At 45.2% G+C, this 27,199-nt stretch overlaps 1 protein-coding gene across 1 annotated transcript in view; it reads left to right on the forward strand.

Annotated features, from left to right (window-relative positions):
* LOC138448430 (NACHT, LRR and PYD domains-containing protein 12-like) overlaps nt 1-27,199 on the forward strand; it is a 434,278-nt gene that overhangs the window by 362,198 nt on the left and 44,881 nt on the right. Inside the window, exon 8 of the mRNA XM_069604690.1 lies at nt 25,227-25,397. Coding sequence (XP_069460791.1) covers nt 25,227-25,397 — 171 coding nt within the window. The remainder of the gene's footprint in view (nt 1-25,226; nt 25,398-27,199) is intronic.

Genomic DNA, 27,199 nt, shown 5'->3' on the forward strand with positions numbered 1-27,199 from the left:
ACAGTTAGAGCGCATCGTGAAGCAGGCAACAAGCGCTTACTTACGTGCTTCCAGGCGCTTCTATTCATCACACGGGCTCCATCTTCAACTCACTTCAGCCCGTCATCCGCCATCACCGGAACCCTGCAAAACAAGAGACATCATTACTAAAGACTTTAAAGACATTAGAATTACTCGAAACTTACCGTTCGTGCAGTAAACGACGGACAGCAGTCCTCTGAAGTCAAGAGGCCTGCTCCCCTTATCCAGTGAAGAAACTGGTTACAGCACCCTGCCCCGAGGCAGATGGAGAGCACAGCGTTCACTTACCTAAGGTGAGAGCGTTAACCTTTGGGGTTCTACAGGAGAAGAGAAAGGGAAGAAGAGAGAGACATTCAATAACCCAGTTCCTTAATCCCATATTTTCTATCTGCAGACATCTTACCCTTCGAGTCAGACATACAGTGCACAGAGGTCCAGCCCAAAGAGCCAGCCGTGTGTTACACATCACCTTTGAAGATACGGTATACGCCCAGTCAAGACCGGCGCCTCTACGGGAATCAGGTGAGCGTTACACCCGACATAAGGGCACACGGACCAGTGAAGCAAATAGGTCCACGGAACGCCCGCACCAACCATGCGCCCTTGCACAGAGATGCAGGAGGGAGAGTTCAACACACAAAAACCTAAGGTGAGTAATAACCCCAAGGGTGGGGATTTGGACCAGAGGGATGTGGGAGTCCACCCATCACAGAACCAGTATCTTAACCCTCCATTCTCCTGTTATAGGCGCTACCCAATGTCTGGCATATAACCAAGCAGAGAGGGGTTCGGGATAGGGCTTAGACCTCCATCCAGTATTGTGTGGCGCCCCCGTGGATACCAGGTGAGCGTAACACTATCGCAAACTGAGTTACTCACCTTGCTTCTAATTTGATCATTACACTACTTATTCCCTACTGGTTTCTTCATTTTGTTCCAATCTTTTCACCTCATGTTTCAGATGGAACGGTTTTATTGGATTCATGTGGACAAACTGCTTCACAGCCAGATCCCCTTGCTTCGTCATTATTCTGTACAGTACAGTTGAAACCTTGTACACAATTCTAAATGGGCCACACCAGGATGCTATGAACTTCGAATTCTTGCTCTATCCTTTCACAAAATTTAATTTTTATACCTGATCACCTATTTCATACTCCCTAGCAGATGACTTCCTGACATAGTATGATTTGTCACCCTTGGCTGCTCTTTCTAGATCTCGCTGTGTGAATGCAACTGCGTGTTGCAAATGATTTCTCAACTCTTTGACATACTCATGAATTGTGGGTGCATTTACCAAGACCTGCTCATTGGTCCTGTACAACAAATGTTGGGGAAGTACCATCTTCCTGCCTGTAATAATCTCACGTGGACTGAGATTTGTATACTTTGATGGTGTCGCTCTAATGGCCATCAGAACTAAAGGAAGTCGGAAATCCCAACTAGACCCTGCTTCAGCCACAAGCATTTTAAGAATGTCAATTATTGATCAGTTGCATCTTTCCCCTCCACCACTAGAGGATGGCTGGTACGAAATATGTAACTTCCTTTTTAGTTCTAGAATTTTCCACATCTTGGTCATTAATGCACTGGTAAAATGGCTTCCACACCACAGTCTGATTATATTCTAAGAGGCAAAACAAGCCTAGAAAACATGGGGTTCACCAACAGTTTAGCTGCAGTTTGTTCATTACAGTAATGAGCAGATATACATTCTAACCATTTTGACATCAAACATGTAACTGTTAGCAGGTCTTTGTTTCCCCGTGATGACCTTTGGACTAGGCCAATGAAATCAATTTGCAAATCTGACCAGGGAAGTGTCAAACCTCTCTTCATCAACGGCGCTCTATGAGTTGGGAAGGCGGGGTGGAATTGCGCACACACCGAACATTCCTGGGCATACAATTCTAAATCTTGGGACATATGCGGCCAAAATGCATATTCTTTTAATATTTACAATGTTTTCTGTGAACCTCTATGCCCCGTACTTAATGCATCATGGGTGTATTGTAGCATCAACCACCAAAATGACACAGGGACCACCCATTGGATCTGACCTGAAATGGATTTTTGGACCAACAGTCCGTCTTGCAGCTGAAATTGTTTTTCATTCTCTATCATCACCCTCAATTCCTCTCTACCCTTGCAGTCCTCCTCTGTTAAGGCTCTGACACATGATTGTACAGCATACCTATAATTGGGTCTTCTTTTTGTGCTTTGATCAAGTCCTGATCCGGCGTGTCAAAGCTCCACTCTACCACTGAATGATTACTGTTTCCTTGAGATTTGGAATGTGTCACCACGTCCACCTGGACCTCCCCGAGCAAGTGTTCAATGTGAAACATGTTCCCTATAACTGCCCCAATTGTGGCCAATTGATCAGCCTTGTCATTCCTTTCCTTATCTTCCCCTGGTGTTCTGGAGTGCGCTTGTATCTTCCTCCAATGAATTTTCATCTGATTCTCTGAAACAAGATTGTCGATAGCCTGAATCAGCTTTCCATGTTTGAGTGTTTCTTTGTTACAAGTGACTATCCCTCTCAGCTTTCAGCCCGGTAATTATTCCAGAAAACTATTCTGGACATAGTCAGAGTTGGTAACCAACACTATTTCTTTTAATTTGTTTTCTACTCCTGTGGATATTGCTTTGTAAATTGCAAAAAACTCTGCCACCCGACTACTCATGGAACCTATCCTCACGCTCACTCGTGGGATACCTTCACATTTGACCCACACATTCCCAATTCCTGCCTCCAATTCATTTTCAGGGTCACCACCCACATGTAATGCATATCCATCCACATATACAGCTGGGAAATTTCTACACTTTTCTGCATCAAAGGCCTTGATGGTGTTTGTTCAAATTCAATCAAATCAATATCTAATTCTGTACTATCTGTAGTACCTAAACATGCACAGTCATGCAATTCAGCCAGGCTCTGAGGTACTGGACTTCTTTTGTTCTGTCCATATCTCACTTTTACAGGGAACTCCTGTAATGCCAATGTCCATGATGTAATTCTTGACTGGGCTAAATTTCCTGATCTGATCCTCTTACTCTGTAAAAAATTGCAGGGGTTGATGAGTAGTCTCAACATTAACCCATTCTCCTTGAATAATGGGCAGAAGTGTTGTAATGCTCAGTTGTCAAAAGTGCCTTTTCACATTCATTACATTTGGTTTGCATATGTAATGATCTTGTGATTTGAATCATGCTTTTGATACAAATCATCTGACATGCATAGGTTTGTGAACCCTATCTCTAGAAATAAATCCTGATTCTTCTTCGGATATGCCAAACATGGGGCCCTTATTAAACAATCTTTCTACCACCTCTGGTTGTTCCTGTCATAAAAAGCCATTTCAATGAAATCAGATATTTTTATTTTAAAACTTGGTATTTCTTTTCTGTCAAGCATTGGCTTGAACGCTTTTTCATTAATGAAACTCCTCTCCTGTTCTAGGGGCAATACTGCCTTAATAATGTCTGGATGCCCATTCATGGGCATTAGTATCCATGCCTGACCTTCCTTCATGTGTATTTCTGCAATGGTTGAAATATATTTTTCCTGATCTGACGCTCAACCGTCACTTTGTATAAAATCTTCATTGCTTAGATAGAACCGTAGTATGTCTTTATCTACCTGTGTTTGCTAGTTCTTCTTGGGATCTAGATGGATCTACAATGACCGTTTTTCCTTTCCCCCCTGCATTTCATCCTGGCATATGAGGACAGTGAATACTAGGTACACAGCCATTTTGAAGATATACCTCCACTGCTCTCTCTCTTACTTGGCAATGGTGTGACATTCTTTTGCATTGCTACTCTGGCTCACCACCTTTTGAGGCTTCCGGGGCTTTTCAGCCAAAGACCATAAAACCCAATTTACCCCATCAACTAGCAGCAAAAGTCTCTTCACACAATTCACCTGCTAATAGGAATGGTGTCTCCTCAATTGGTGTGACCACCACTTCTTGCCTCAGTCTATGTTTCCCCACTTTGAAATGAATTTCAGTGGCACCTTTCACTGGGATCTCTTCACCATTGAAATTATGTATAGGGCCCTCAATTTGTCTTAACATCATAATGTCTTGTGAGGGTCTCCCTTCATTTATGGTATCCAGCATAACACTCACTCGCGTGCCTACGTCATGTAGGGAAGGCATGGTATCACACGTATGACACTGACACAATGGATACAATTTGTATAAGCTTTATTGAAAATGGTGGGTTCGGAGAAAGTCCTATTTTGTCCTATAACTAAGATGGGCGTAGTCTCTACCATCAAATAAATAAAACAGTCCTAATGGAGTCCGTCAAATCAAAATGGCCTATGTTAGCAAAAACCTAATCCCTGCCCTATCTCTAGTACAGAAAGTGTAAAAAGGAGAAATGTATGCAAAAGAAAAATCAGTGTTCAAAAGAATAAAGGTAGTTGAACCAGCTTTCCTCCTCATGTTAAACCTCACATAGTAAGGCTGTCCTTGTAGGCAGGATGGCACACTCTGGCTCGGTTTCTAACACTGTAAGTAGTTCCAAACCGTCACTTTAGGCCCGCCTGGCCTTCCATGTTAAAGTCTTTTTCTTAACTTTCCAAAATTGTATTCCAATGTAAAGTTCACATAGGTCCCCCTCTGTCAGGCTCAGACCTATCACATCACAGTTCAACACAAACCTGCCTGGGGCTCCCTTCCCCGAGCTTATTGTACTTCAGGAGTCCCTCAATCGGGCTCGAAACCCTTTCGGATGTCAAACACTTTTGAATGTGCGTAGTTCTGTTTACAGACCACCACAGGACCACTTTGACTCAAAGTTTGCGTTTACTCTCACTTATTCACTTTTGCTGTTGGTTAGCTTATTAGTCTCAAACAATATACCCTTCACTGAGACTTTCAAATAGACTACTTATTTTCGCAAGACCACTCTGTTACTTAGTATCGCTGATCTTACAGATGCCTTTTACTCTAAAGTTCATTCACATGTCTGCCTTTCCTTGTGTCTTATCCACACTTGTGATACAATGTTGCTACTTCATTCGCTTTAACACACACCGGTCTCTCAGTGCACTTACCAATTTACCGGCTGTGTGCACTTCTTTCTTGTTTTGCTATTTCCAATTCACGAGTCAAGGTTAGTACCAGAGGCTTGGCCTCGCCTCCCCAACTCTGCCATTCACCCAGGAGGTTCGCTGGCATCCTTGAAACACAATGCAATCCTCACTTGTGGGATCTGGCCTTCTCCACATGTCTTTCGTGGTCTGTCAAAGGCAACAACCACCAGTAGGGATTCCTTGGGGTTTTCGGGCCGCTGCTCTTGTCCCTTGGTCCTTTGCTCTGCTCCAGTAGGTGTGTGTTTATCCTGGAAGTTATGCTTGTACTCCTGTTCTGACTTGCTCAGATTGTGTATTTAGGTGTTGTCTTTTTTTGTGTGAGGAGAGCTAACTTGTATCAGGTGTATGCACTTAGTGTAAAGTGCCTGACTTTGCCTGTGAGAGAGTTAGTCTGGTTACTCTGTCACCCTCTTCCTCAACCCAGTTTTTGTGTAAAAAGGAGGGGGGGAGTTAGAACTTCAGAAAATCCTACAAAATAGGATGAGGTCGATGAACCAAAAAGGGGGGAATACCATGTCTCACCATCGGCTGTCTCACCCCCCACTCCCTGAAGACCCCTCACCCTGGTGATCATCCCGCACTGGTCCACCCCCAAGGTCTGGATCCAAAGGCGATGGCCGTGCCCTGGCCACCTGAGAGAGAGATCCCCGGGGACTACCGGGTGAGACACCCCTGGTTTCTCACATGCCCTTCCCCTATGCGATATAGCCACATCTGTTTCACAGGGAAACCAGGAAAGGAAATCAACGTTCCCCTGTTCTCTACCTTTTCGGTGTTCCACTGTGAAACAGTAGGTTTGTAGGTCTAAGAACCATCGCATGACTCGAGGGTTAGAGTCCTTCAGTTGACTTATCCATACTAAAGGTGAGTGGTCCGCGACAAGTCTGAACTTTCTCCATAGAAGGTAGTGTTTTAGATGGACAATTGCCCATTTGATGGCAAGGGTCTCTAATTCCAACACAGAGTTTTTCTTCTTGCGTGGGAAGAGATTATGACTAGTGAATAGGATGGGGTGTTCTAATACTTTGTATTTTTGTGATAAAACTGCTCCTAACCCTCTGAGAGAGGCATCAGTTTGTAACACAAATTCTTTCGAAAAAAAGGTTTGTTTTAGGTTGTTGTAACATGCATCATCCTCATCGGTCGAATTAATCTTCTGGGGTTCAGCATTCCTGAGTTTGTCTGATAATCTGGCTGGTCTATCTGAATAATTTGGGCTAAACCTACGATAATAACCAATCAATCCTAGCAATGCCCTGAAGTCTCTCTTGGTCTTGGGTGTGGGGACATCTAGGAAGGCTTTCACTTTTTCTTGTTGGTGTTGGACACTGCCATGCCCTACAAAGAAGCCTAGGTATCTCCCGGCCGAATGAGCCATCTTACATTTGGATGGATTTACAGTTAAGCCGGCCTCTCTGAAGGTTCTCAAAATAGAAAAATGGAAAAGGTGGTCTTCCCAAGTTGTACTATAAATGACTATGTCGTCAATATAAGCCCCACAGAAATCGAAGTAGGGCTTGAATATCCTGTCCATGAGTTGTTAGAAAGTGGCTGGGCCCCATGCAGGCCAAAAGGGAGGACTTTGAACTGGAATTGTCCCAGGGTTGTCGAGAAAGCTGTATTTTCCTTATCAGGTCCATGTACTGTGACCTGCCAATATCCTTTGGTTAAATCTAGGGTTGATAGGAATGTTGCGTTTCCAAGTTATCTATTAACTCATCGATGTGTGGCATAGGATAGGCATTGAAGGTGGAGATGGCGTTTACCTGCCTGATGTCTATGCAAAACCTCCAAGAATTATCGGGCATAGTTACCAACACAATAGGGGAGGACAATGCACTTGAAGAGGGTTTGATAATGTTTGCCTACAGTATTTATTTACTTCCTCGCCCACTATTTTTTTTGTGCTTCTGGGAGTCTATATGGTTTCAAATTGACCTCTTTTCCCTTTGGAGTTTCTGATATAATAAGTACATGGTAACTCGCAGAATAAATCGGAGAATCTCATAATAAGGTTGTTCAAATCTTGTTTTTGTTTCGATATTTCTCAGGGAATAGGTTCAGAGTTCTCTATCGCCTCAGTTACCAAACAAGACCATATCGAGGAGGTGGTGGCAGAAGGATTTTCTTTCCACTCCTTTAGGAGGTTTACATGGTAAAAGTGGGTCTTTTATTTTCTATCAGGTTGAGCTATTTTATAGGTACAGGTTCCTGTTTGCTCTTGCACCTCATATGGCCCATGCCACTTTGAGAACATTTACTTACAGAGGTAGGTAAGAGGACTAATACCCTCTGACCTACTGAAAATTATCTCAAATTCACCCTCTTGTCATAGGTGGCCTTCTGTTGGGCTTGATCTTTCTCATGGGAGTGTGGACTAGACTCCGGACGAGTTTCCTCTGTTCTCACAATAGGCAGCTGTCTGTGAGAGGGGAATAGGCGCCTCTTCTCTCTATATCCGTTCTTACAGAGCATTTCTAAGACATAGTTTGGTTCTCTACTGTAAAGTAATTCAAAAGGAGAGAATCCAGTGGATGCTTGAGGGGTCTTTCTTACTGCAAATAGGGTACGTGACATCATGCAATCCCAGTCCTTCCCATCTTCATCTACCAATTTCCTCAAAATCATTTTAAGAGTGTGTTAAATCTCCCTACCAATGGGTCTCTTTGGGAGTTGTAAACTGAGGTTCTTAAGGTGGCAACATGTAGTAATTCCTTGACTTCACCATACGTTTTCTCATGAAATTGGATCCCTGGTCAGGGAAACCAACCCTAAAAAAGAATGGCAGTACGTGTTTTACAATTTGCAGGGTTGTGTTTTTTCTGCATGGGGAAGGCCTCTAGATCCCAGGTAGCATAATCAATAATTACGAGAGCATATTTATTATCGAGTCTAGAGGTTTCCAATGGTCCAATGATCCATTCCAATTCGGGAGAAAGGGACTTCTATTATCGGTAAGGGGTTTAGAGGGGCAGGTAAGGGAATATGTGCACTGGTTTTCTGGCTTATTTCACATGTCTGAATGAAGTTCTTTATATCAGCATGGATACCTGCCCAGTAAAACTTTCCACTGATATGAGTTTAGGTTTTAGACTGCCCTAAATGTCCTCCTGTCAAATGAGAATGTGCAATCTCTAGCACGATCTTGTGACGGGTTTTGGGTATTACTAACTGGGTTTTACTCAGGCCTTCTCTGGAGGTTTCCTTTCTATATGATATGATATGATATGATATGGTATTTATAACGCGCCTACAAACAAGTGTTTCAAGTAATCTGTGTTTCAGGAACAAGAAGGGACTCCCTTTTTCTGGTCCTTCTCCCTCCAGAATCACTTGTAAGAACGCCTCTGCGAGTGCCGAGTCATTTCGATGGGCGAAGGCTAGATCGGGAAGGATAATAGGTTCTTCTTCCCTTTTTGACTCATTGATAGGTGTTTCATCAGCCTCTCCGAAGCCTACGCCACCTCACTCAGTTTCCTCTGGTTCTCTTTCTTCCTCGAAACAGGGAAATAGAGCCTTCACAAGAATTTCCTGTGCGGTTTTGTCCCCACAGAGTATTTCAAATGGAGTTTTGCCATGGTTCTGTAGGAGAACCTTTATGTCTCCCCGAAAGTCTGGATCTATGACACCTTCTAGGACATCTAAACCAAACTTCCAGGCCAGGCCGGATTTTGGGGCCAATCCTATACAACAACCCGCAGGGGGTATTAGGACTAAGTCCATGGGAATCATCACTCTTTTCCCAAGGGAGATAGTGGCTTCTTTACTGCCACAGATATCAAAGCTTATGGATTCTTTTGTGGTGGTAGAGTGGTCAGAAGCTCTGTGACTAAGTTTCTGGAATTTTAGGGTCCCCACCATATGTAGGGAAGGCATGGTATCACAAGTATGACACTGACACAATGGATACAATTTGTAAAACCTTTATTGAAAACGTTGGGGTCAGAGAAATTCCTATTTTGACCTATAACTAAGATGGCAGAAGTCTCGACCATCAAACGAATAACAAAAAACAGTCCTAGTGGAGTATGTCAAATCAAAATGGCCTGCCATATTTCTTGTACAAAACGTGTAAAAAGGAGAAATGTATGCAAAGGAAAAATCAGTGTTCAAAAGAATTAAGGTAGTTGAACCAGCTCTCCTCACGTTAAACCTCACAGAGTAAGGCTGTCCTTGTAGGCAGGATGACACACTCTGGCTCAGTTTGTAACACTCTAAGCAGTTTCAAACTGTGGATTGAGGCCCACCTGGCCTTCCACATTAATGTCTTTTTCTTAACTTTCCAAAACTGTATTCCATCGTAAAGTTCACAAAGGTCCCCCTCTTCTGGGCTCAGACCTTTAATGCACACAGTTCATGTAGGACCACCTCTGTCGGGCTCAGACCTCACATGTCACAGTTCAACACAGACTTGACGGGGGCTCCCTTCCCCAAGCTTATTGTACTCTGGGTCTCCCTCAATCAGGCCCGGACCACTTTCGGGTTTTGAAGACTTTCAAATTTGGGAGAATATTTGGGTCGGAGATTCAGAATGGGAGTTCTCAGCTAGAAGGGGTAGAAGGACGAGTCCTCTCAGTTGTGCTATTGTGGCGTGCTCTAGCAACTTGAAGCTTCTCATGTGCTAGATGGAATTACCAATAATGATCTCAGACACAGATAACCAGACAGAATCAAAGAATATGGGAAAGTACTACTTTATTATCAGCATAAAATAAAGTAGGGCAATCTAGCGAACAACAAAATGTAGTCCAATCACTCACATTCAAATTTGATTACACAAAGGTCTTATACCTCAATGTACATCAGCTATGACATTATCCTATGTGGCAAACGATAAAAACTATTGAAAGGAGGGCTTGGTTAAGGGAACATATATGCCTATATATCATATTCAATGAAAAAACTTTGTTAAGGGGACGTTATGGTTAAGTTGCACTAATAAAAATCTATGAAATTCACTGAAAAAAACTTTGTTAAAGGGACGTTATGGTTAAGTTGCACTAATAAAAACCTATGAAATTCAGTAAAAAAAACATTAAAAGGACGTTATGGTTAAAAGTAAAATTGAAAACCCCCTGAAATTCGCAAGTTAAGATAAGCTAAGTAACCATAACTCGCGCCACCACCATCCACAAAACTTTTCAAAACCATTCGGGTTAGTCCTAGAATAAAATTGCAAAATTACATGCAGTTTCACAGAGTGGCACAAAAGTTATAAGCCATCCAAAAACTGCTTTTGCCCAACCCTGTAATGCAGAAATAGGGACAGATGTCCTAGGACATATGAAGTGTCCCCGAACACCACAGGACTTCCCCCGAGACCTCTGGAGTGTTCACGGACTTTCGGGGGTGAAACAACCCAGTTTTTGGCTTCTTATGGCCATATCCAATCCAATCCTTAATTCCCCACATCCCCAGAGATTGTTTGTTGAGTTTGACTTTTTTTTATGTTTTCACTGCGCTGTCTGCGGACCCCAAAAAAGTCAGCGAATCCAAGATGGCGGGCGTTTCAGGAAAACCGACGGATTTCACATTTTCCCACCAGGCAATCAGCGAGCGAGTCCCGATGTCCACGGACCACGTAAAAAGTGGCCAATCAGATGCCAGTCCGCGGACCGAACAGGGAAGTGAATCCACGAAGCGTACACAGATATCACTAATTTGTTTGCCTTATGTTTAGGTTGTTTAAAAAAAAATGACTGGACGGATTTACACCAAATTAAATAAAAGCACACTTTCGGGACAAAGCCGCCGCTTCTGCGGCAAATTTGGTGGAAATCCGTCCAGCGGTTTGGGCTGTAGACGTGAGCAAAGTTTTTTCCCATTATGTCTATGGGGAAAAAATAAATTTTGGAACCCCCCTATAACTTTGCCCCCCCCTTGACCAAACTTCACCAAACTTTGCAAACAAATTGAGAGTGGACCATATACTGTTTTTGGAAAGTTTGGTGAGGATTCGTCCAGAGAGAGCGAAGTTATAAGCCACCCAAAAAGTGCCCTTCGTATGGGTTTAGCAACTTAACCATAACTACATGGTCGCTACCACAGGCCATCTAATAAGTATTAGTAATATGACTGGATGCCCCTTTTCTGGTGAGCATACCTTGAACCACCTCTAAATACCTATAATGCAGATTATAGTGGAATAACAGCAGCGGGTTGGCCTGTGCAACATTGTCTGATTGGTTGGCATTCTCTCCCAACCTTGGACTTTCGGCTCATCAGCAGCTTGTGAGCAAAACAAAACTATGGTGCAGAGAGCAACGTCAGACTAATATCCACTTGCCCAATTAGTCCATCATCAATCATCAGTCAGGACCTAAGCCAAGGCTTCTTCTTTGTAGGTTACCCAGCAGCCTGTTCTCTGTCCTGGGACTTTCAAGGGAGTGTAGTTTCACCACTGTCTTCATCTAGAGCTTAATGAATAAAGCCTTTTTTTCGGCTTCTGCATCACGCGTGAGGAGACCACAAATTTGTCCATTTCAACCTTCTATTTACTGCTATTTAATTCAATTGTGCTGGGTCTCATTACTTCTCTTGGCCTCTGGAGACTTGATCACTCCACTTTGTATATGCTTTTCGCATCTTTAATTGTCCAATATTTGGCTCATGTAAATGTTTTCTTCTTTACTTAACAAAAGAGAAATATGTCTTATGTACATGGATTATCCATTTGACTCACCTTGTGCCTTGCAATTATCCTTTGATACTAGGCCAATAGACTCCCCTTTATTCGTCACAGAAAGCTGTTTTTCCAGCATCTCCTGACTCTGCAGCCCTGGTCTGTCTCTGAGGTAGCTTGATTGGTTTCAACACGAGTCTGGCGTCTGTTTTTACATCATGGCTGCATTAGCCACCTTATGTTTTCTTCTTCAGCAAGCTTCTAAATATCTCATATACCTTGTGTTTCTGTGTATCTACAGTTACTTCATCTCTACTAACTTATTTCTTTAGCGCATATGATTGCTTCCTATCTTATTACACGTTTCTCTTTTTACTCCAGTTAAACTTTGTCCTCTAAGTATTTTCATATCGTTTCAGGGCATCTTCGTATGCCTCCTTCATGACATCACTTTGCCCAAGTCCGATTTCACTTATAGCTCCTCGATGTCCATTGATGTGTGCAGATATCCTTCCACCCTTTCACATTCTATACGGTTGTCTAAGTGCATATCATATCTCATACACTCCATGTGATATTGGGATTACACCTGGTGTCTCACATAGGGCGCGTTTCCTGTTGTTCCAATATGATGGAGGTGAGGGGGCGGGACCGAGTGTTGGCATGTGCATAAGGTTGAGGTCTGACAGGGGCACTGGGGGCATTCCTTGTGCACCAGTTGGTGTCTCTTATCTTGGAGCTGTAGACATAGCAGGGGCATGCACACAGTCGCTGTAGCGCTGGTCTGAAGAGAGACAAGTCTCCAACCTACGTCCTTATGGGAGAATGGCAGTCTGGGAGTTGAAAACAGAAGCAGAGCTCAGCTGGGAAACCCAAACCCTGGACCCCAAGGGACGAAATCAGGTATGGCAGTGGAGAACTGCAGTAGAGTACTTATGGTAAGGACTGTAGGAAAAGAGTGCAAAGTGGTGGAACAGCAACCACAGTGAAATTCAAAATGCAAACCCTAGGACAAGCCCTGTGGAAAAATGCAAAACGGTAGAACAGAAACAACAGCAAAGTTCAAACTGCAGTAGTAGAGTGACGAAGTAGTCTCCTACGTGGTTGTAGCTGCAGAATGTGTGAGCGTGACTTGGTCCCCAAGGAGGTGCTCTTTGCCTGAGCCCTTAGCTGGCCACCCGGGCTATGGGGAAAGCAAAGGAGAAACATATAGCTGAATAGTGTGAGCCAAAGGGGAAGAGTGTGGCCACAAAAGGGCAACAAGATATTGCCCAAATACCAAGAACCTCTCAACTGAATTAAAAGCAGCAAAAATGAAGCATATATTTAGGTTGTGCTATCTTATGTGGGGTCATCCATTGTTATATCAAGGCTATTGCTTTGTTGAAGTTTGTTATGGTAACCTGATGCTAAAATGTGAGTTGCAATAAAAAGTGTATGCATAATTATAGCCTATGTGTCTTGCTTGTAAAAGCTCTGGTGCTCTGTGCCCTGGTAGGGCCAGGCCAATGTGGTTATAAGAGAAAGCCAGGTGGCAAAGGAGATGGAGAATTAACACATAATACCCATGTTCCAAAATATACCCTAGTCCCAAAAACGTACATTCAAATAGGTAAACCCAGACTCTTTGAAGTATCCTTCATTCTCTACTTTTTAGCTGTTGCCAAGGTTAAGCCCAAGGCTTAACCACATCAGTGGAACCGTGCAACACGAAGAATAAGCATGTGCTTGCCTAATTCCACTAATAGCTATGGTAGAGGGTAAAAACTGGAGCAAAATAAATACAATTCTTTTATAATTAAATTCTAAGGGACTGTGTTCAAATGAATTTTAACGAGGCTGCATGTAATGCCTTTGGAACAATGACAAATGTTTGGTAACTTCTAAGCGCCTCCATTGATGAAGCACTACACAGGCAAGCACACCTTAGCACTCTATGTGAGAGTTTGCCATAGTGGCAAAACGTTCATTTAGGACCTAGAAGAATATTTGGAGGTCACTTCCTTGAAACAGAGGGTGCCCTTCGACAACAGGACCTCACTCTAAATGGTCCAAATCCCCATTGAGGTTCCATGGATTGCATGAATGGGGACTAACACTACTACTTGTCATCTGTCAGATTTACCACCAGAACAAGTGATTGTAATGGTAAACCAGGTTTGCCGTATGCCAGTGCGGAATGCAGCCAAACTCATAATGAGGCGCAATGTCTAACCCTACAGCCTAATTGGTAAAACACATTTATAGCAATAACTAAACAGCCTGGAAGGTGAATGTGTTACTAGATTTCCAAGCGGGATACAAATCTGTTACATTGATACTATATAGGGCCTCATCACGAGTTGGGAGGTACCCCGGCGGTAATACCGTCCAACTGTAATTGCGTTAGCGCCACCCGGTCGGGCGTTATTAGCGCTGGATCACAGATTGGGCATTAACAGTAAATCCCCATCGGACCCAATGGGACATTTTCGGTGTAAATTCTGCGTGCTAATACAGCCGGCGGTAATTGTGCCAAAAACAGGGCGTTAAATGGGATTTTCACCTTCAGCAAGAAGCTGGAGGTAGAACAGCCCATTTAGCGCCCAACTCGTGATCGGGCCAGCCCTTAAATGCGGCGGTAATAGCCTTACTGCCGCATTTAAGGGCCACCGCCCAACTCGTGATGAGGCCCTATGGATTTTCCTCACTCATTTCTCACACAAATGCAAATCCCTCAAATTGATGTAGATGAAATGCACATTGGATGGTACAGTGTTAACACAGTGCTAACAGGATTGACAGATGCTGATCAGAGAGTGGGTTCTCCAGTTGTTTCTTTTAATGCAATGAAAGACTCTTGACGAGCGACTGCTGCAATGAGCATACCTTAATTGGTTTGATGAGTTGCTCTTGGCCATGTCACATTTCAGTTTACATTTTTTAGTAATAACCTTAAAAAGTCCTAAACAACATTTTTGCAAGTGCCACTGATGGTGTTGACTAATCACAATTCGAATGTTTCACTCAGTCCAGTGCTTAGAAGCAGCAATATCAGGCTCCCAGCAGCCCTTCTGTTGATATCCCCAGAGACCTCACATGTCTGAGCTGGTGAATTCTTCTAGCCTAGAGATGCTAGTGTATGATCACCACTGCTCTTCATGGATTCTAGCCTCTAGCTTCCCTCAACATGCCCTTGCAATACTCTAGAAATACTCTAGACATGATATGTTCCAGCTGCAGGCAGCCATACCCACTCTGTAAGCACTTGTCAGTCCAGGTAGGGACTAAGGCAAGTTAGAAGCTCTGTGCTTAGAAAGGTTGCTTGATCTCATACCACTTGGCAATATAAAGGCAAATCCTTATTTTTTTTTTATTTACTTGTATGTAATCAAAAGTAAAATGATTTTTACAAGAAGTTGTTGTTTACAGTTGATATACATCAAAAGAAGAGTGCGCAAAGGTAAAACTCAAAGTATCAAATTCAGAGATGTTCTCAAAAATGTCCATTGAACATCCAAGACCGGCCGGTTGCTTTAAGTTACGCCGCCGAGTTTGATGAAGGCTGGTTCCAATATTTTAGCCGCAACTACCGCCCATCGGGACTTTTCTCCAGATATAAAATGGCACCACCACGTGTGCTCATCGATCAGGACCGAGTCAAGCCAAAGCGGAGTCAAGAATGGGGCGCAAATTTCTTTCAAAGCCGGGCAGTTTAGGAGAAGATGGCGGATGTTCTCCACAGAATCAGGGTCTTCACACAGTCTGCATGTAGTTGAACTGGCCAGCCGTCTTCTCCCTAAGATTTCTCGAGTGTGGAGCAGGTTTAAACGTGCCCTTAGGAATGTTGAGCAGAGTTTTTTGTCTGGGAATCTCTGACAATACGCCATAGGAAGTTTCAATTTGTTATAGGTTGGTGGGAGGTGGTTTAAGCATTTGATGGAAGCTGCTTTGTCAATGGTGGTGATCCAATCTTGCAATTTTAGTTTTTCACTTACTCTTTGTGGGTTCGTTATCAAGTCATTGAGTGAACATTGCAGGTCTTCCAGTTTGGTTTTTTGACGGTGAATCCATTTTAGGACCGACTTGGTGTTAGTTGATTCCAATTCCTGCCCAATCATTTTAAAGATTGGCAAGCTGTCTTTAATTAAGGTTTTCCTGAATAGGGCGAGTGCGGCCCCAGTGACGGTGGCGCTTAGCGATAGGAGACCCAACTCTCGTCTGATAGCTTCAATAGGAATAGCATTCGGAAGGCCTAAAAGAGACTTCCATATATAGGCCTCTAGTTTTCGCCATAGTTGGGGAGGTACGGTGAACATGGCATCCATGCCATAGGTCAGTGTTGGAACCATTTTTCCCTTGCAGAAATTAATGGCCGGCATTAATGAAAATTTGCCAAACTTCCTGTCAAGTGCACGTAGTTGGGAAGTCAGTTGTTTAGTTTTGGCCCAAAGATGTTGCTGCATTTTGAGTTCTTGGGACGACCCATCTATGAACACACCTAGATATTTAAATTGTTGGACCACTTCAATTCTAGATTCGCACACTGACCAAGACAGGGTGGTTTTCGGAGGGTGGCGAGAAGAGGACAGGACCATAATTTTGGTTTTAGAGTGATTTATTTGAAGATTGTTGGTGGTCATGTAGGTTGCCAAATTGTCCAGCTGCCTTTGGAGACCGATCGGAGTTTGGTCGAACAGGATCATATCGTCGGCGTACAGGAGGCGGGACACAGGGGAATTGCCAAACTTCGGAGGGAAGCTGCGCACCAGAACTTCCGATTCTTTGTAGTCCCCAAAAAAGTCACAAAGAGTGCCGGACCCAGGGGACAGCCTTGTTTAACACCTCTATGCGTTTGGATATTTCTGGACAGAGCCCCCTGTTTATTCAGCCGGACGTTAAATGAGGTATTGGTATGCAGGGCAATTATTGGCTGTAGTACAGGGGATGGACACTTCCAGTTTTTCAGCTTTCTCCACAATCTTGTCCGATCCACTTTATCGAAAGCCTGAGAAAGGTCGATGAAAGCCGCGTAGACGGTAGGGGCACCCTGCTTTATATTAGCTTTTAGGATTGTGAATATGAAAATATTCAATGCGGTGCTGCCATTTTTCTTGAAGCCTAGTTGGTATGGATCACTGCAGGGGGCTGTTTTCTCCCAGTGGTGGAAGTGATATAAAAGAAGAGTGGCAAACAGTTTGCCCATAATGTCCAGTAGGGCGATCAGGCGATAATTTTCCGGGGCTTCTCTGCTCCCATGTTTGAAAATTGGTATGATGGTCGCTTTGCACCACGATGATGGGATCTGTCTAGTAGTTCTCCAGTGGTCAAACAAAATGCTCATGAAGGCAGCCCATTCATCACTGTGCTTCTTTAGATCTATATTCGACAAGCCATCCGGGCATGGGGCTCTTCATAATTTTAACTTTTGGATGGCTATGCTTATGTCTAATATTGGAGAAAGCTCAATCCAAGGCGCCACGGAGGAATCAAGGGACGAGATCGTCTCCTGGGTCGGGCTAGCAAACAGGTCGGTGAAAAACGTAACCCAGACTTGTTCCGGAACTGAGTTGCTCATGTTGTAAGTTGTGGATCCTTGCGAAGCATTTACCAGGGACCAAAAATCAGCCGTTTTTTTTGCAGTTAGGACTTTCATCATTGATTCAGCGTCATGTTGGTATAAAACTGCTCGACGTGCCCTGATCCATGATTTGTAGGTTTTTTTTCAGTTCTCCAGCGATCCCATGCCGCAGCGGTGTTGTCAGCCTTAGCACGTCTTCTGAGAGTTCTCAAGACGTTTTTCTTCCCCACTGTTTCCTGGTCGAACTGGTGGTTACATTGTTTGGGGATAGATGATCCCGCTGCCGAGTGATATCTATATTTTAGGAGCATGGGGAGGTAGTCCGGCCTGATCGGTGGAACAAGAGGTTGATCAGTCCCAAATTCTGCCACGTACTGATCGGTAATAGATCTAATATTGGCCAAAGTCAGTCGAAGGCGGGATTGTTGGGGATTTGTTTCAACCGATGGTAGATAATAAGTTGAACTACTCGCAGAAGAGCTCCAGGAAGTAGTGAGCATATTGTGGTCGCTGGATGCCGTTTTGACCACTTGGAAGTCTTGAATTACTGCACACAGAGCTTGTGAAGCAAAAATATAGTCCCAAGTAGTTGTCGACCGGCCCCTCTCCCAGGTCGGGAGATGGGACTGTCCTTCACGGATCCAGGCAACGTTGTGTAAATTCCTGGATGCCATGAGGGTCATCCATGCTTGTCCTCTATGCTCTGCTTCTGTTACCTCGGTTGAATTTTTAGAGACTATCTTCTGCTGGGCACACTTCGCATTGAGATCACCACATACGAGTACGAAGGGAGTGTTCCATTCGATAAGGATCTCGTCAATGACCTCCGCCATGGTTTGACAAAAAAGTGGCGTTGTAGTTCTTTGCGGGTTCCAGTATGTAGTGATCAAAGCGAGTGGCAGAGGGGAGGATTGCTTTGACCGTCGATTTAAAGGTTCAGAAGTGGGGGTCCATTCAATTAGGACCGCCAGTACCCCATATGATCTGGCTGTGGTCCTGATCAGTTTTAGATTTTGATCTGACCGTACTCCTATGAGAAGGCCTGCTGAGGGACGGCCTAACAGCCCTTTTACAGCTGGCGAGATCACAATATCATACCCATCCAATGAGGGAGTATCCTGTAGCCATGTTTCTTGCAAACAGAAAATATCAAAATGACCCAGGTCGACAGTGTTGGGGTCAGTCAAATGAGTATGACCTCTGGTATTCCAAGAGGCCAACGACAAGGGTTTTTGACGCAGGTGGATGTCAGCTTCTTTTGGTAATTGCTATCTAAGGCGGTGTGCAGATAAAGCCCCCTTTATCCAGTCCCAAGGGCCGGTTTGAGGAGCGGCTTTTTTGGGGACTGGCGATGATGGTAATTTGAATTGCACACCAGATCTGTGAGTTGCATGGTCTCTCCGTGGGGATTGGTCTCTCCAGCTTCGCTTTCTTTGTGCCGCGCGGGATCGCTGTTTTGGGGAATCCCGCGGGCGATGCCTGGGTAGTTCTTGCGTGTCTTTCGGCCGCTGGTATGTTTGCGATACTCCTCGGGGTGGGTCAGGAGAGCCCCCGGCAGAGCTTATGGGACGTTCAGGTGAATCTTGCCGCAGTTTCCGGGTTCTTGATGGATATGAAAAGTGCGCCTTCAGTATGTCTCTTCGATCAGTTTGACGTTGGGAAGGACTGTGGACAACATTTCTTCCTTTTTTAAATTGTCGTTCCTGGGTATTGTTCTTAAGGTCCAGAGTCTTTATTTCAGACAGCAGCAGGCCTTGTGCTTTAAGTTCGTCGCTGGCTAGGTGACATATGTCTTGAATTGCAGAAGAATAAATGTTCAGGTATGCTTTGGCTTTATTATGTCTATGATAAGGCTCAACCCATTTAAAGTCTTCCGAATTTAGTTTGCTTAGCGAGGGTGTAGCCGATGTAATTTTTAGCACAGTTCGTCTATTCAAGATGATATACTTGTCTTTGCGGGAGATTTGCTCCATTTTAAAAAGGCGCGTAGAATTTCCCCTCATACAGACAGTAGGTTTGTCTGTTACGTTTCTGGCTGACGGCGTCCCTTGCTGCTGCGACCTAGCTGATTGCTTTCTCTCCCTGGGTCTACTTTGGAAATCCGGCGAGTATCTTGATGGCTCTTCAGTGTGTCGAATCCGAGCTGGTGTATTCAGCTCAGGGGCCTCCCTCGGACATGAGAGAGGGTCCGCTCTGGAGGTCGAATTACGGCCAGAGGGGGAAGTTGTCAAGATCTCACGAGAGACTGGACCTTTCTCGGGATCTGATTGCACCTTGTCCGGCGGCGTTGCCGGTAGTAGGCCTGAATTCCAGCAGTCTTCTGTCGATCTGGGGGACTGGGTAAGGTCCATCACAGAACCTGATTGCATGATATTTTGATCCGAACTTCTGGGAACTCTGGAGTTAGAAGGCCCGCCCTCCCGTGGGGGGCTACGTTGGTTTGGTTTATAGGCTGGTGGCCTTGATTGATCGCTCCCGGCTAATTTCAAGACTTTCTTTCCGTTAATCGGATTTTGGGTCGGCCCCGGGCTGCTTGCCAAGGCCAAATTTGAAGTCGGTGTAGTCAAGTTAGACGTTTGAGGTAATTTTGCTTTATGTAAGAATACTGGAGCAATTTCGTTTAGCTGCTTTGCCTGAGTCGTCTGTGTAGATTTATGCACTGTCGGCGGTGGTAGAGAGCCTTTTGTTGTTGACGAGGCCGCGGAGATGTCCGGAGCTAAGTCTACCACCTCTTTTGTTAAGTGCAGGGTTTCGTACTTCAGGTCGATAGCTGTTATATAGCCTTCCAGGAAGGATAACTTCGACTGTATAGTTTTTAAGATGGCCGTGTTGTCTTTAGAAATGTCGCTTAACGTTTCGTACAGCTTACAGAAGGGGGGCATGGAGATGGTGATTGCCGACATGATTGTTGTCAGATCTTTTCTGGTGTTGGGTGAGGCTTTCTGAGATGATGAGGAGAGGTCCGATCTTCCACTCGCTGTCGAGTCCCTTGCTCCTAGAGTCCTAGAGCCGCAGGGTTCGCCAGTGAATGCCTGCGCCTGTACTTACCGTCTCCAGGGTCAAGCGTGCTGAAGGGCCTTGGAGTTGGGTCCTTTGGTTGGGCCTTAGAGTCATCGAGATGTATTGGCTGAACCAAGGCACCTTGGTGCCTTGCAGCAGGAAACAAAGTCATTGGGTGGTTCTTTGCCCAGCGTTGAGGAGACATTTCTCTTTGTGGGCCCACTTTGGGCTGCAACAAGTCAAAGATGTCCGAAAGGGGCTGATATGAGGCCCTTGTGTTACTTAATGGATCGATCATTGTGGTAGTCGTCGGCCTTGGAAGCGGTGGCGACGGAGCCATCGCCTGAAGATGCTCTGGTAGAGTTAAGGAAGGGTCCTCCCGTCTTGACGTGGCTAGCGACAGTGCGTTCGATTGGGCGGCTGCTGGGACTATTGGGGTCATAGTGTCCAGATGATCGAGTCCCAGATCAGACCGCGGGGAGGGCTTTGATAGAAGTCCAAGGGACAATGTGGCTGGGGCCAGGACTTGCTTGGCTGGCGTGTCTTGGGGGTTGGCGAGAATGGTAATTTTCTTGGACTTAGAAGCCAGTGGCGTCTCATCCAAAGCTTCAAGGATTTCCGCATCCGAAAGTTCCGAGTCATTGGACAGTTTCCTTTTGCCTTGCGTCTGGAAGAAATTCAGCAAAGCGGTAGACAGGAGTGGAATAGGTAGAGTAGATTTTGTGTGGCTCTTCTTCTTTTGGCCTTGTTGTAGAGCAGCCTTTTTGGTCTGTCTCGAGACCTTTAAAGGAGGAGCTGACAGATCCAGCTGTTTTCCTGTAGTGGTGGCCTTAGATTTGGCTGTGGATAGTGTTACTAGGGACTTTAGTGCAGAATTGCATTTTTTTTTAGAGATTGATCTTTTTTTCTTTTGGTGGGGAAACAATTTATGGCCGCCCATGTCCGAGGTTACAGAGCAGGGGTCAGAGTCTACCTCGCTAAGCTCCTCTAAAAGAGGGTTCGAGTAAATTGATTGGTTAAGCAAGCCTGGGAGCGAAGTGTCAAATGCCCTTGTTTCCCCGGTGTCTGAGGTGTTGCCGGGAGGGGCTGATGCGACAACTGTCCCGGATGGCGTAAGGACGACCAATGCATATGACTGGATGGTCTCATCCGGCGTAACAGAGACCGCTGGATTCCCTGGGAGCCCTACACCAACACGGTCGAGGTTGCCCTGTATACCCGCCATAGCCGGGTGAATCAAGACCGTGATGGTCTGGGCGGCCGGAATGATGTGTGGAATGGCGATCTGGGCCTGGGCAGGTGGGTTAATAGCAGGGTGGAGTGGACGCTGTGCATCTTGTGGCTGCTGATACAATTCGGAGTCACATGTACTTTCTTGGAAGTTGGTTGACGGCCGGGCATCCGGGATGGCAGCCGGAGATGAGAGGAATTGAGAAGCGCGTGAAGATCCAATTGCCGCTGGGCCCACCCCCAGACCTCCTGACAGGGGCCCTCCGGCCCCCGCACAGGACTGGTCACTCGCCGAGGCGGTGCGAGGGCGGGCAGTAGCGGGTTCTGTTGTCAAAAACTGACAATGGCCCGGAAGACCTCCAAGTGCTCTGTCTTTGGGCTCCTGTGAAGGCTCCTGTGAAGGCAGAGAAGTCCGTGGTTCCCTGGACAGGGACAGGGAGGAGGGGGATACTGCAGACATAGTGTCTTGGACCACCGGGTGGGGTACTGGTGTTTGCCCGTGGTCATTGCCTCTACCGGGCAGTGGAGATTCTTTAAAGACTCCTGAATGCGAGTGGCCCAAGTTTAATCTAGAAAGCGGGTTACTGGACGCTGAAGCTCTCGCCGGAGACAGTAGCGGGGCAGCATCAGCAGCACTGCCGAACACCAACGAAGGCGCAGTCAATAAAGTTTTCTTTGTGCGGCTCCTTAGTAGACGCTGATCCGGGTCTTCCTCCATCGGGGGGGAGGGGAGAGGAAAGGAGGGAGAGAGGGGGGGGAAGGGGAGGGGGCAAGAAGGGGGTCAGCGGTGGGAAGGAAGAAAGAGGTAAGAGGGGTAGGAGATAGAAAAAAAGAAAACGAGGGGGAGAGGAAGGGGAAGCTTATCAGAGGTAGGAAGGGGATAAAGGAAAGCAAGAGGGTGAACGAAAGGAAGGAAAGGGGAAAAAAAAGCAAAGTCAGTAGCTTGCCGCCAGGTAGGCTGTGATCCGCCGACTCACAGAAACCTGAATCCGTGAGAATCCGTGAGGCTTGGGCCAAGGAGGACAGAAGGGAGCGCAGAGATGAAACTGCCTGCAGTTCACAGGGTCACAAAAGGTGCCAATCGACACAAGGAAACACAAGGGATCCTACCTCTTGGTCCTTGTTGCACGGGATGCCCTTAAGTCCATGAGGTCCTTGATGGAGCCGACAGCCAACAGCCCCCAGATCCCGGGGCGGACTGGGGCAGACTGGAACTCAGCTCGGAATTCCGCACACGCTCCGCGCGGCCACAAGCTTTTTAAAGGCCCGTTGGGCTTTTTTCCTTAAAGGTGTACACCGTGAAAGTGAAAGTGGATCACTGCAGCAAAATCACGTCCTCTCACAGCCGAGCTCTGGGGCAGACTGGAACTCAGCTCGGAATCCTTATTCTGATTAGAGAATGTTAAGACATTAATTTGACCAATGTAAACCCTATTGAAATGGAGATGCACTTTATAACATTTACAGTTATCCAAAACTATCTAAATGTTGCACTGTGTATCTCAGGTATAATTCGTATCCACGTGAATACCTGCAGCTGCAACTGTAGCCCTTCCTGGGGGTGACAATTGACCCTTGTCAACTTCATCTCGGAAGTCTATCTGGTGTCCCACCATACAGGTATACAGGTATGGTGCCAGCGAGAGATAACATGTGAGTATTGATTTCACTGGCCACAAAAAAACTATCTCTTTGATGCTTACTTAGAGAGCCGAGTGAAGCCCTCAGAAATAATGGCACACCTCTTGTCAGAGGAACATTTTAATTAGCTAAAGGAATCTTCTGGGTCATTTTTAGACCAGAATACAATGATCTCAAAAGTGCTGTAAAGCCTTTAAACCAAAGGCTTCCTAGATCTTTGAAGTGTTTAAATCCAAGTTGCATTAAAAAAATACAATCTTGACTGGTGTTTAATTTTCTATGAGAACCAAGGTTGTTAAACAAACACTTGATTTAGGCAAGATTTATTTAGCAAAACAAGTGTAAAAGCTTGCATTGATTCACATTGTTTAAATTGCAACTGCATGTAAAAGTCCAGCCACACAAGCATAACCCATGTTACCATGGAGAGGTAGAGGAGAGTAGTATTGTCATTCTTTCCTGACCATGGTAGGATCCTAGAACAAACAATACAAATGTAGGATTCTCACGAGAGTCAAAAATCAGAATCCATAAAAGCAAGTAGTTTAGAGAGCAGAATAATCTATATAGTTCCCATACGAAAGATGTAGATGAAACAGGTCTATTTCTTAGGGAACATTTTAAGGACTACTTGATGGCTCATTAGGCCTACATAACTCACAGGGGTAATTTCTGACAAACTATCTCGAGTCTCCTATAGAAAGGTCCCCCATATCTCAACTTGTGCTCAGGTTGTGTGCGTAGTGTAGGCTAGGCATGTGTCATACGTGGGGCAAGTACATGTGCACATTTTTCTGTAACGAGTTTGTTGTGGATGTTGGATGGTCCAGATGTGAAGGAAATTGTGATGGATATAGGACATTGACATCCCACAAGAAGATAGAGGTGACGTAAAGCTGGTAATTCTGGTTTTGATCTAAGGCACATGCAACAAGGGGTTGTTCAATGTTCTCTACCTTTGTTGGGTTTTAGCAGAAAGTATGGTCAGATGTGAAAATCAACTCCAGTAATGCCATCATGTAGAAAGTTGTGATAAGATGCAGGTTTCTTGGTTTCAGACATAGTTGGTGGGTTTTATTGTGTGCCTCATATCTTTGTACATCCTTGATTACCCTAGAAATGGTAAGGAACTGAGAGAACATGTTACGCCTGCAAATGAGGCATCAGGAGCATCAAATGAGCAGGACATTGCTACAGCTTTTTATTGAGTTTTGCCCTTTAACCTAATTAGATTTAAAATGCAACTATTGCTTTGCAATGTAAATAGGATGCACGTGGTATTTGAGGGGGGGGACACAAGTTCCGAGTGGTCTTTGGCATGTTACCCTCCCATTGATCACACATCGCCATGTTACTCCCTCACACTACCTGCCCCTCCCCGCCGAAAACACATTGCACTGGGATCTGTTTGAGCTAGCTTTAGTATGCAGTAATATCAAACTTTGTTCTGTAAAGGTCCTGCCAGTGTTATTTCTGAGCATTTTTCTGAGATTTAATGCCTTAATTGCAGCAGTAAATGAGCCATTGATGTGATAAAAATGTCTTAAAAGAGCCAGCCTTTAGCCACTTCATTTATAAGCAATATGAGTGTCCTCACATATGTTGCTTTCACTGCTGCCCTGCAAAGAAATAAGCATTGCCAAAGCCAACCGTTTTTGCTTATGCAGAGGTATTACGTAGGCATTTTCCAGGCACAGACTTCTTATGCCCAGGTACACACATCGTGCTCCATCATATGGCCAGGTGATACCATGGCAGTGACTTGCAAATGCCTAACCATGCCTTCTCACAAGTCCAAACTGTTGGCTTCGGCAATGATTGTTTTGTAAGATTGGTTGACTGGGCAGTGAAAATCTATGTTAATTTGGGTGTAATGGGAAGCCTTTTCTATCATTGTTTTCTCTGGGCCAATAAGAATGGCCACAGGCATGAAAATAAGAGTTTGCTTATTCACCTTTGTTTATTTTAGATTTGTCCCAAACTCTTGATGTTCTAATTTTGAATGTATTCCTTCTCTCTCATTATCTCTTCCTTTTCAGTTTGCAGAAGAACTATCTGACTGTTGATTGCTGCAGTAAGCTGGCATCTGCAATCAAGGAGAATAGCACAGTCGTGTCTCTTAACTTGGCAAGAAACAAAATCCGAAATGATGGACTTTCATCCTTGATATCGATATTTCATGACCCAAACTGCAGAATTCATACACTATCGTAAGGTCATATAATGTGTCATATTTGTATTATCATGTTTTTCTCAGTGTTGGATACATGTCAGGTTTGCAGTCAGAAAAATGAAAAAAGACATTCGAGAAACTTAACACTAATTTGATGAATCTGCTTCCCTGGTTCCACCCACAATGCCAATGTCCTACGCAATAGTACACTGCCTGGATACACGGAGAGGCACAGAGGACAACAGACGTGGATAGTGGGTGACTACAGGTGCCACTACACAATGTCAAGCTGCTGCAATGCAGCCAAGCATATTGGGGGGGGGGTTGCATAGGCATAACAGCAAACTGGCAAGCTCTAGCAAGGCCATAATCATGTAGGACCTGTCCTCTTACCACACAAATGACAGTGTACATCCCATAGAACACGTACTGTTGGACAACCCTGTATCAATACGCATATGCACATTGACACAATGGACTACCAAACCACACATGAATACAGGTACCACAATGCAACATGATAGATCCATAATCATTGTATCACAACGTGTGGCATTCCAACCTAGACCAGTGACCTTGGCAGTTCCACAGCCAATACTCAGGTACATGATGCCATCAAGACACAGCCCATGACACCAGAAAACCCCTGAGGTAAAAGCAACCAACCATCAGGGCACATGCACAAGAGCAACATACAGGCCCAAAACAGGCACCATATCATCTTTCCATAATAACCATAGACCCTGGAAATGACAACTGTTGCAAGAGACTGGGTGCATGTGGTAACACAACAATGAAAATACTGCTTGATACAACATACACATAGTGATACCAAGACATATGTCTCAATGCAGCCCCAAATGCAAGCACATCATGCCCATCGACATCATGTAGTGAATGGCAACAACCTACACAATGCACTGTGACTGATGCCTTTGCCCTGTCTGCTTGCAGGAGACTCTGGATATCCGCAGCTGTCATGGCTCATGACACCTGTGCGGGATCCACAGGCACCACAAGAGTTGGCCTAAAATTACGCACATAGCAGGACCAGGGTCTGTATAGAGTGGACATTTGGCCTCCTGAAGGCCCATTTCCGCTGGCTGGACCGTCCTGAAGGGGCACTAATGTATAGGCCTGAGAAGGGTGGGAAAAATGTTGCTGGTCTGTGCCATGCTGCACAATACATGCCTCCAGAGGAATGTCCCTATACCCCGTGATATGGAAATTCCACACCCTGAGGATGAGGATACACTGCCTGTGGCAGAGGCCACTAGAAACATTGGCTGGAATGACGTCAGAGCAGGACGAGTGGCTCACCAGGAACTAATGGACAATTTCTTTTGAGGACATGTTTATACAAATGCCATGCCCCGCTGCATATATATCAAAGTTATGATTAAACACATGGACACAATGAGGAATGTCCTGGCATTGCTTCAGATGAACAAAGGTTTAATGAGGAAATGGTCACACATCCCTGCCCCACCCAAAAACACCACCCCAACAGACCACCTCCTCTGCCACCCCACAACACCACCCCAAGACGCCACCCCCCTCCCCCACACCACAACACCACCCCAACACACCATCACGCTCCCCACCCCACAACACGACCCCAACACACCATTTGCCCTCCCCACCACACAACACCGCCCCAACACACCCTCATGCCCATCAACAAGTTCATAGTCACTTGTGTGCCTTCTGCCCCTTCATGGCTTCCCCCAGCAAACCTTGGGGTCAAAATGCCCCCAGAACGGCTCCTTGGGGTGCTTGGCAAGGAACCCTCCGTTGGGGTCACTGAACTTGATTGTATTGACCTTGCCCCCCAGGATG

The sequence above is a fragment of the Ambystoma mexicanum genome, chromosome 1p (assembly GCF_040938575.1).
Source record: "Ambystoma mexicanum isolate Mex_15411 chromosome 1p, UKY_AmexF1_1, whole genome shotgun sequence".
In the NCBI taxonomy this organism is placed as follows: Eukaryota; Metazoa; Chordata; class Amphibia; order Caudata; family Ambystomatidae; genus Ambystoma; species Ambystoma mexicanum.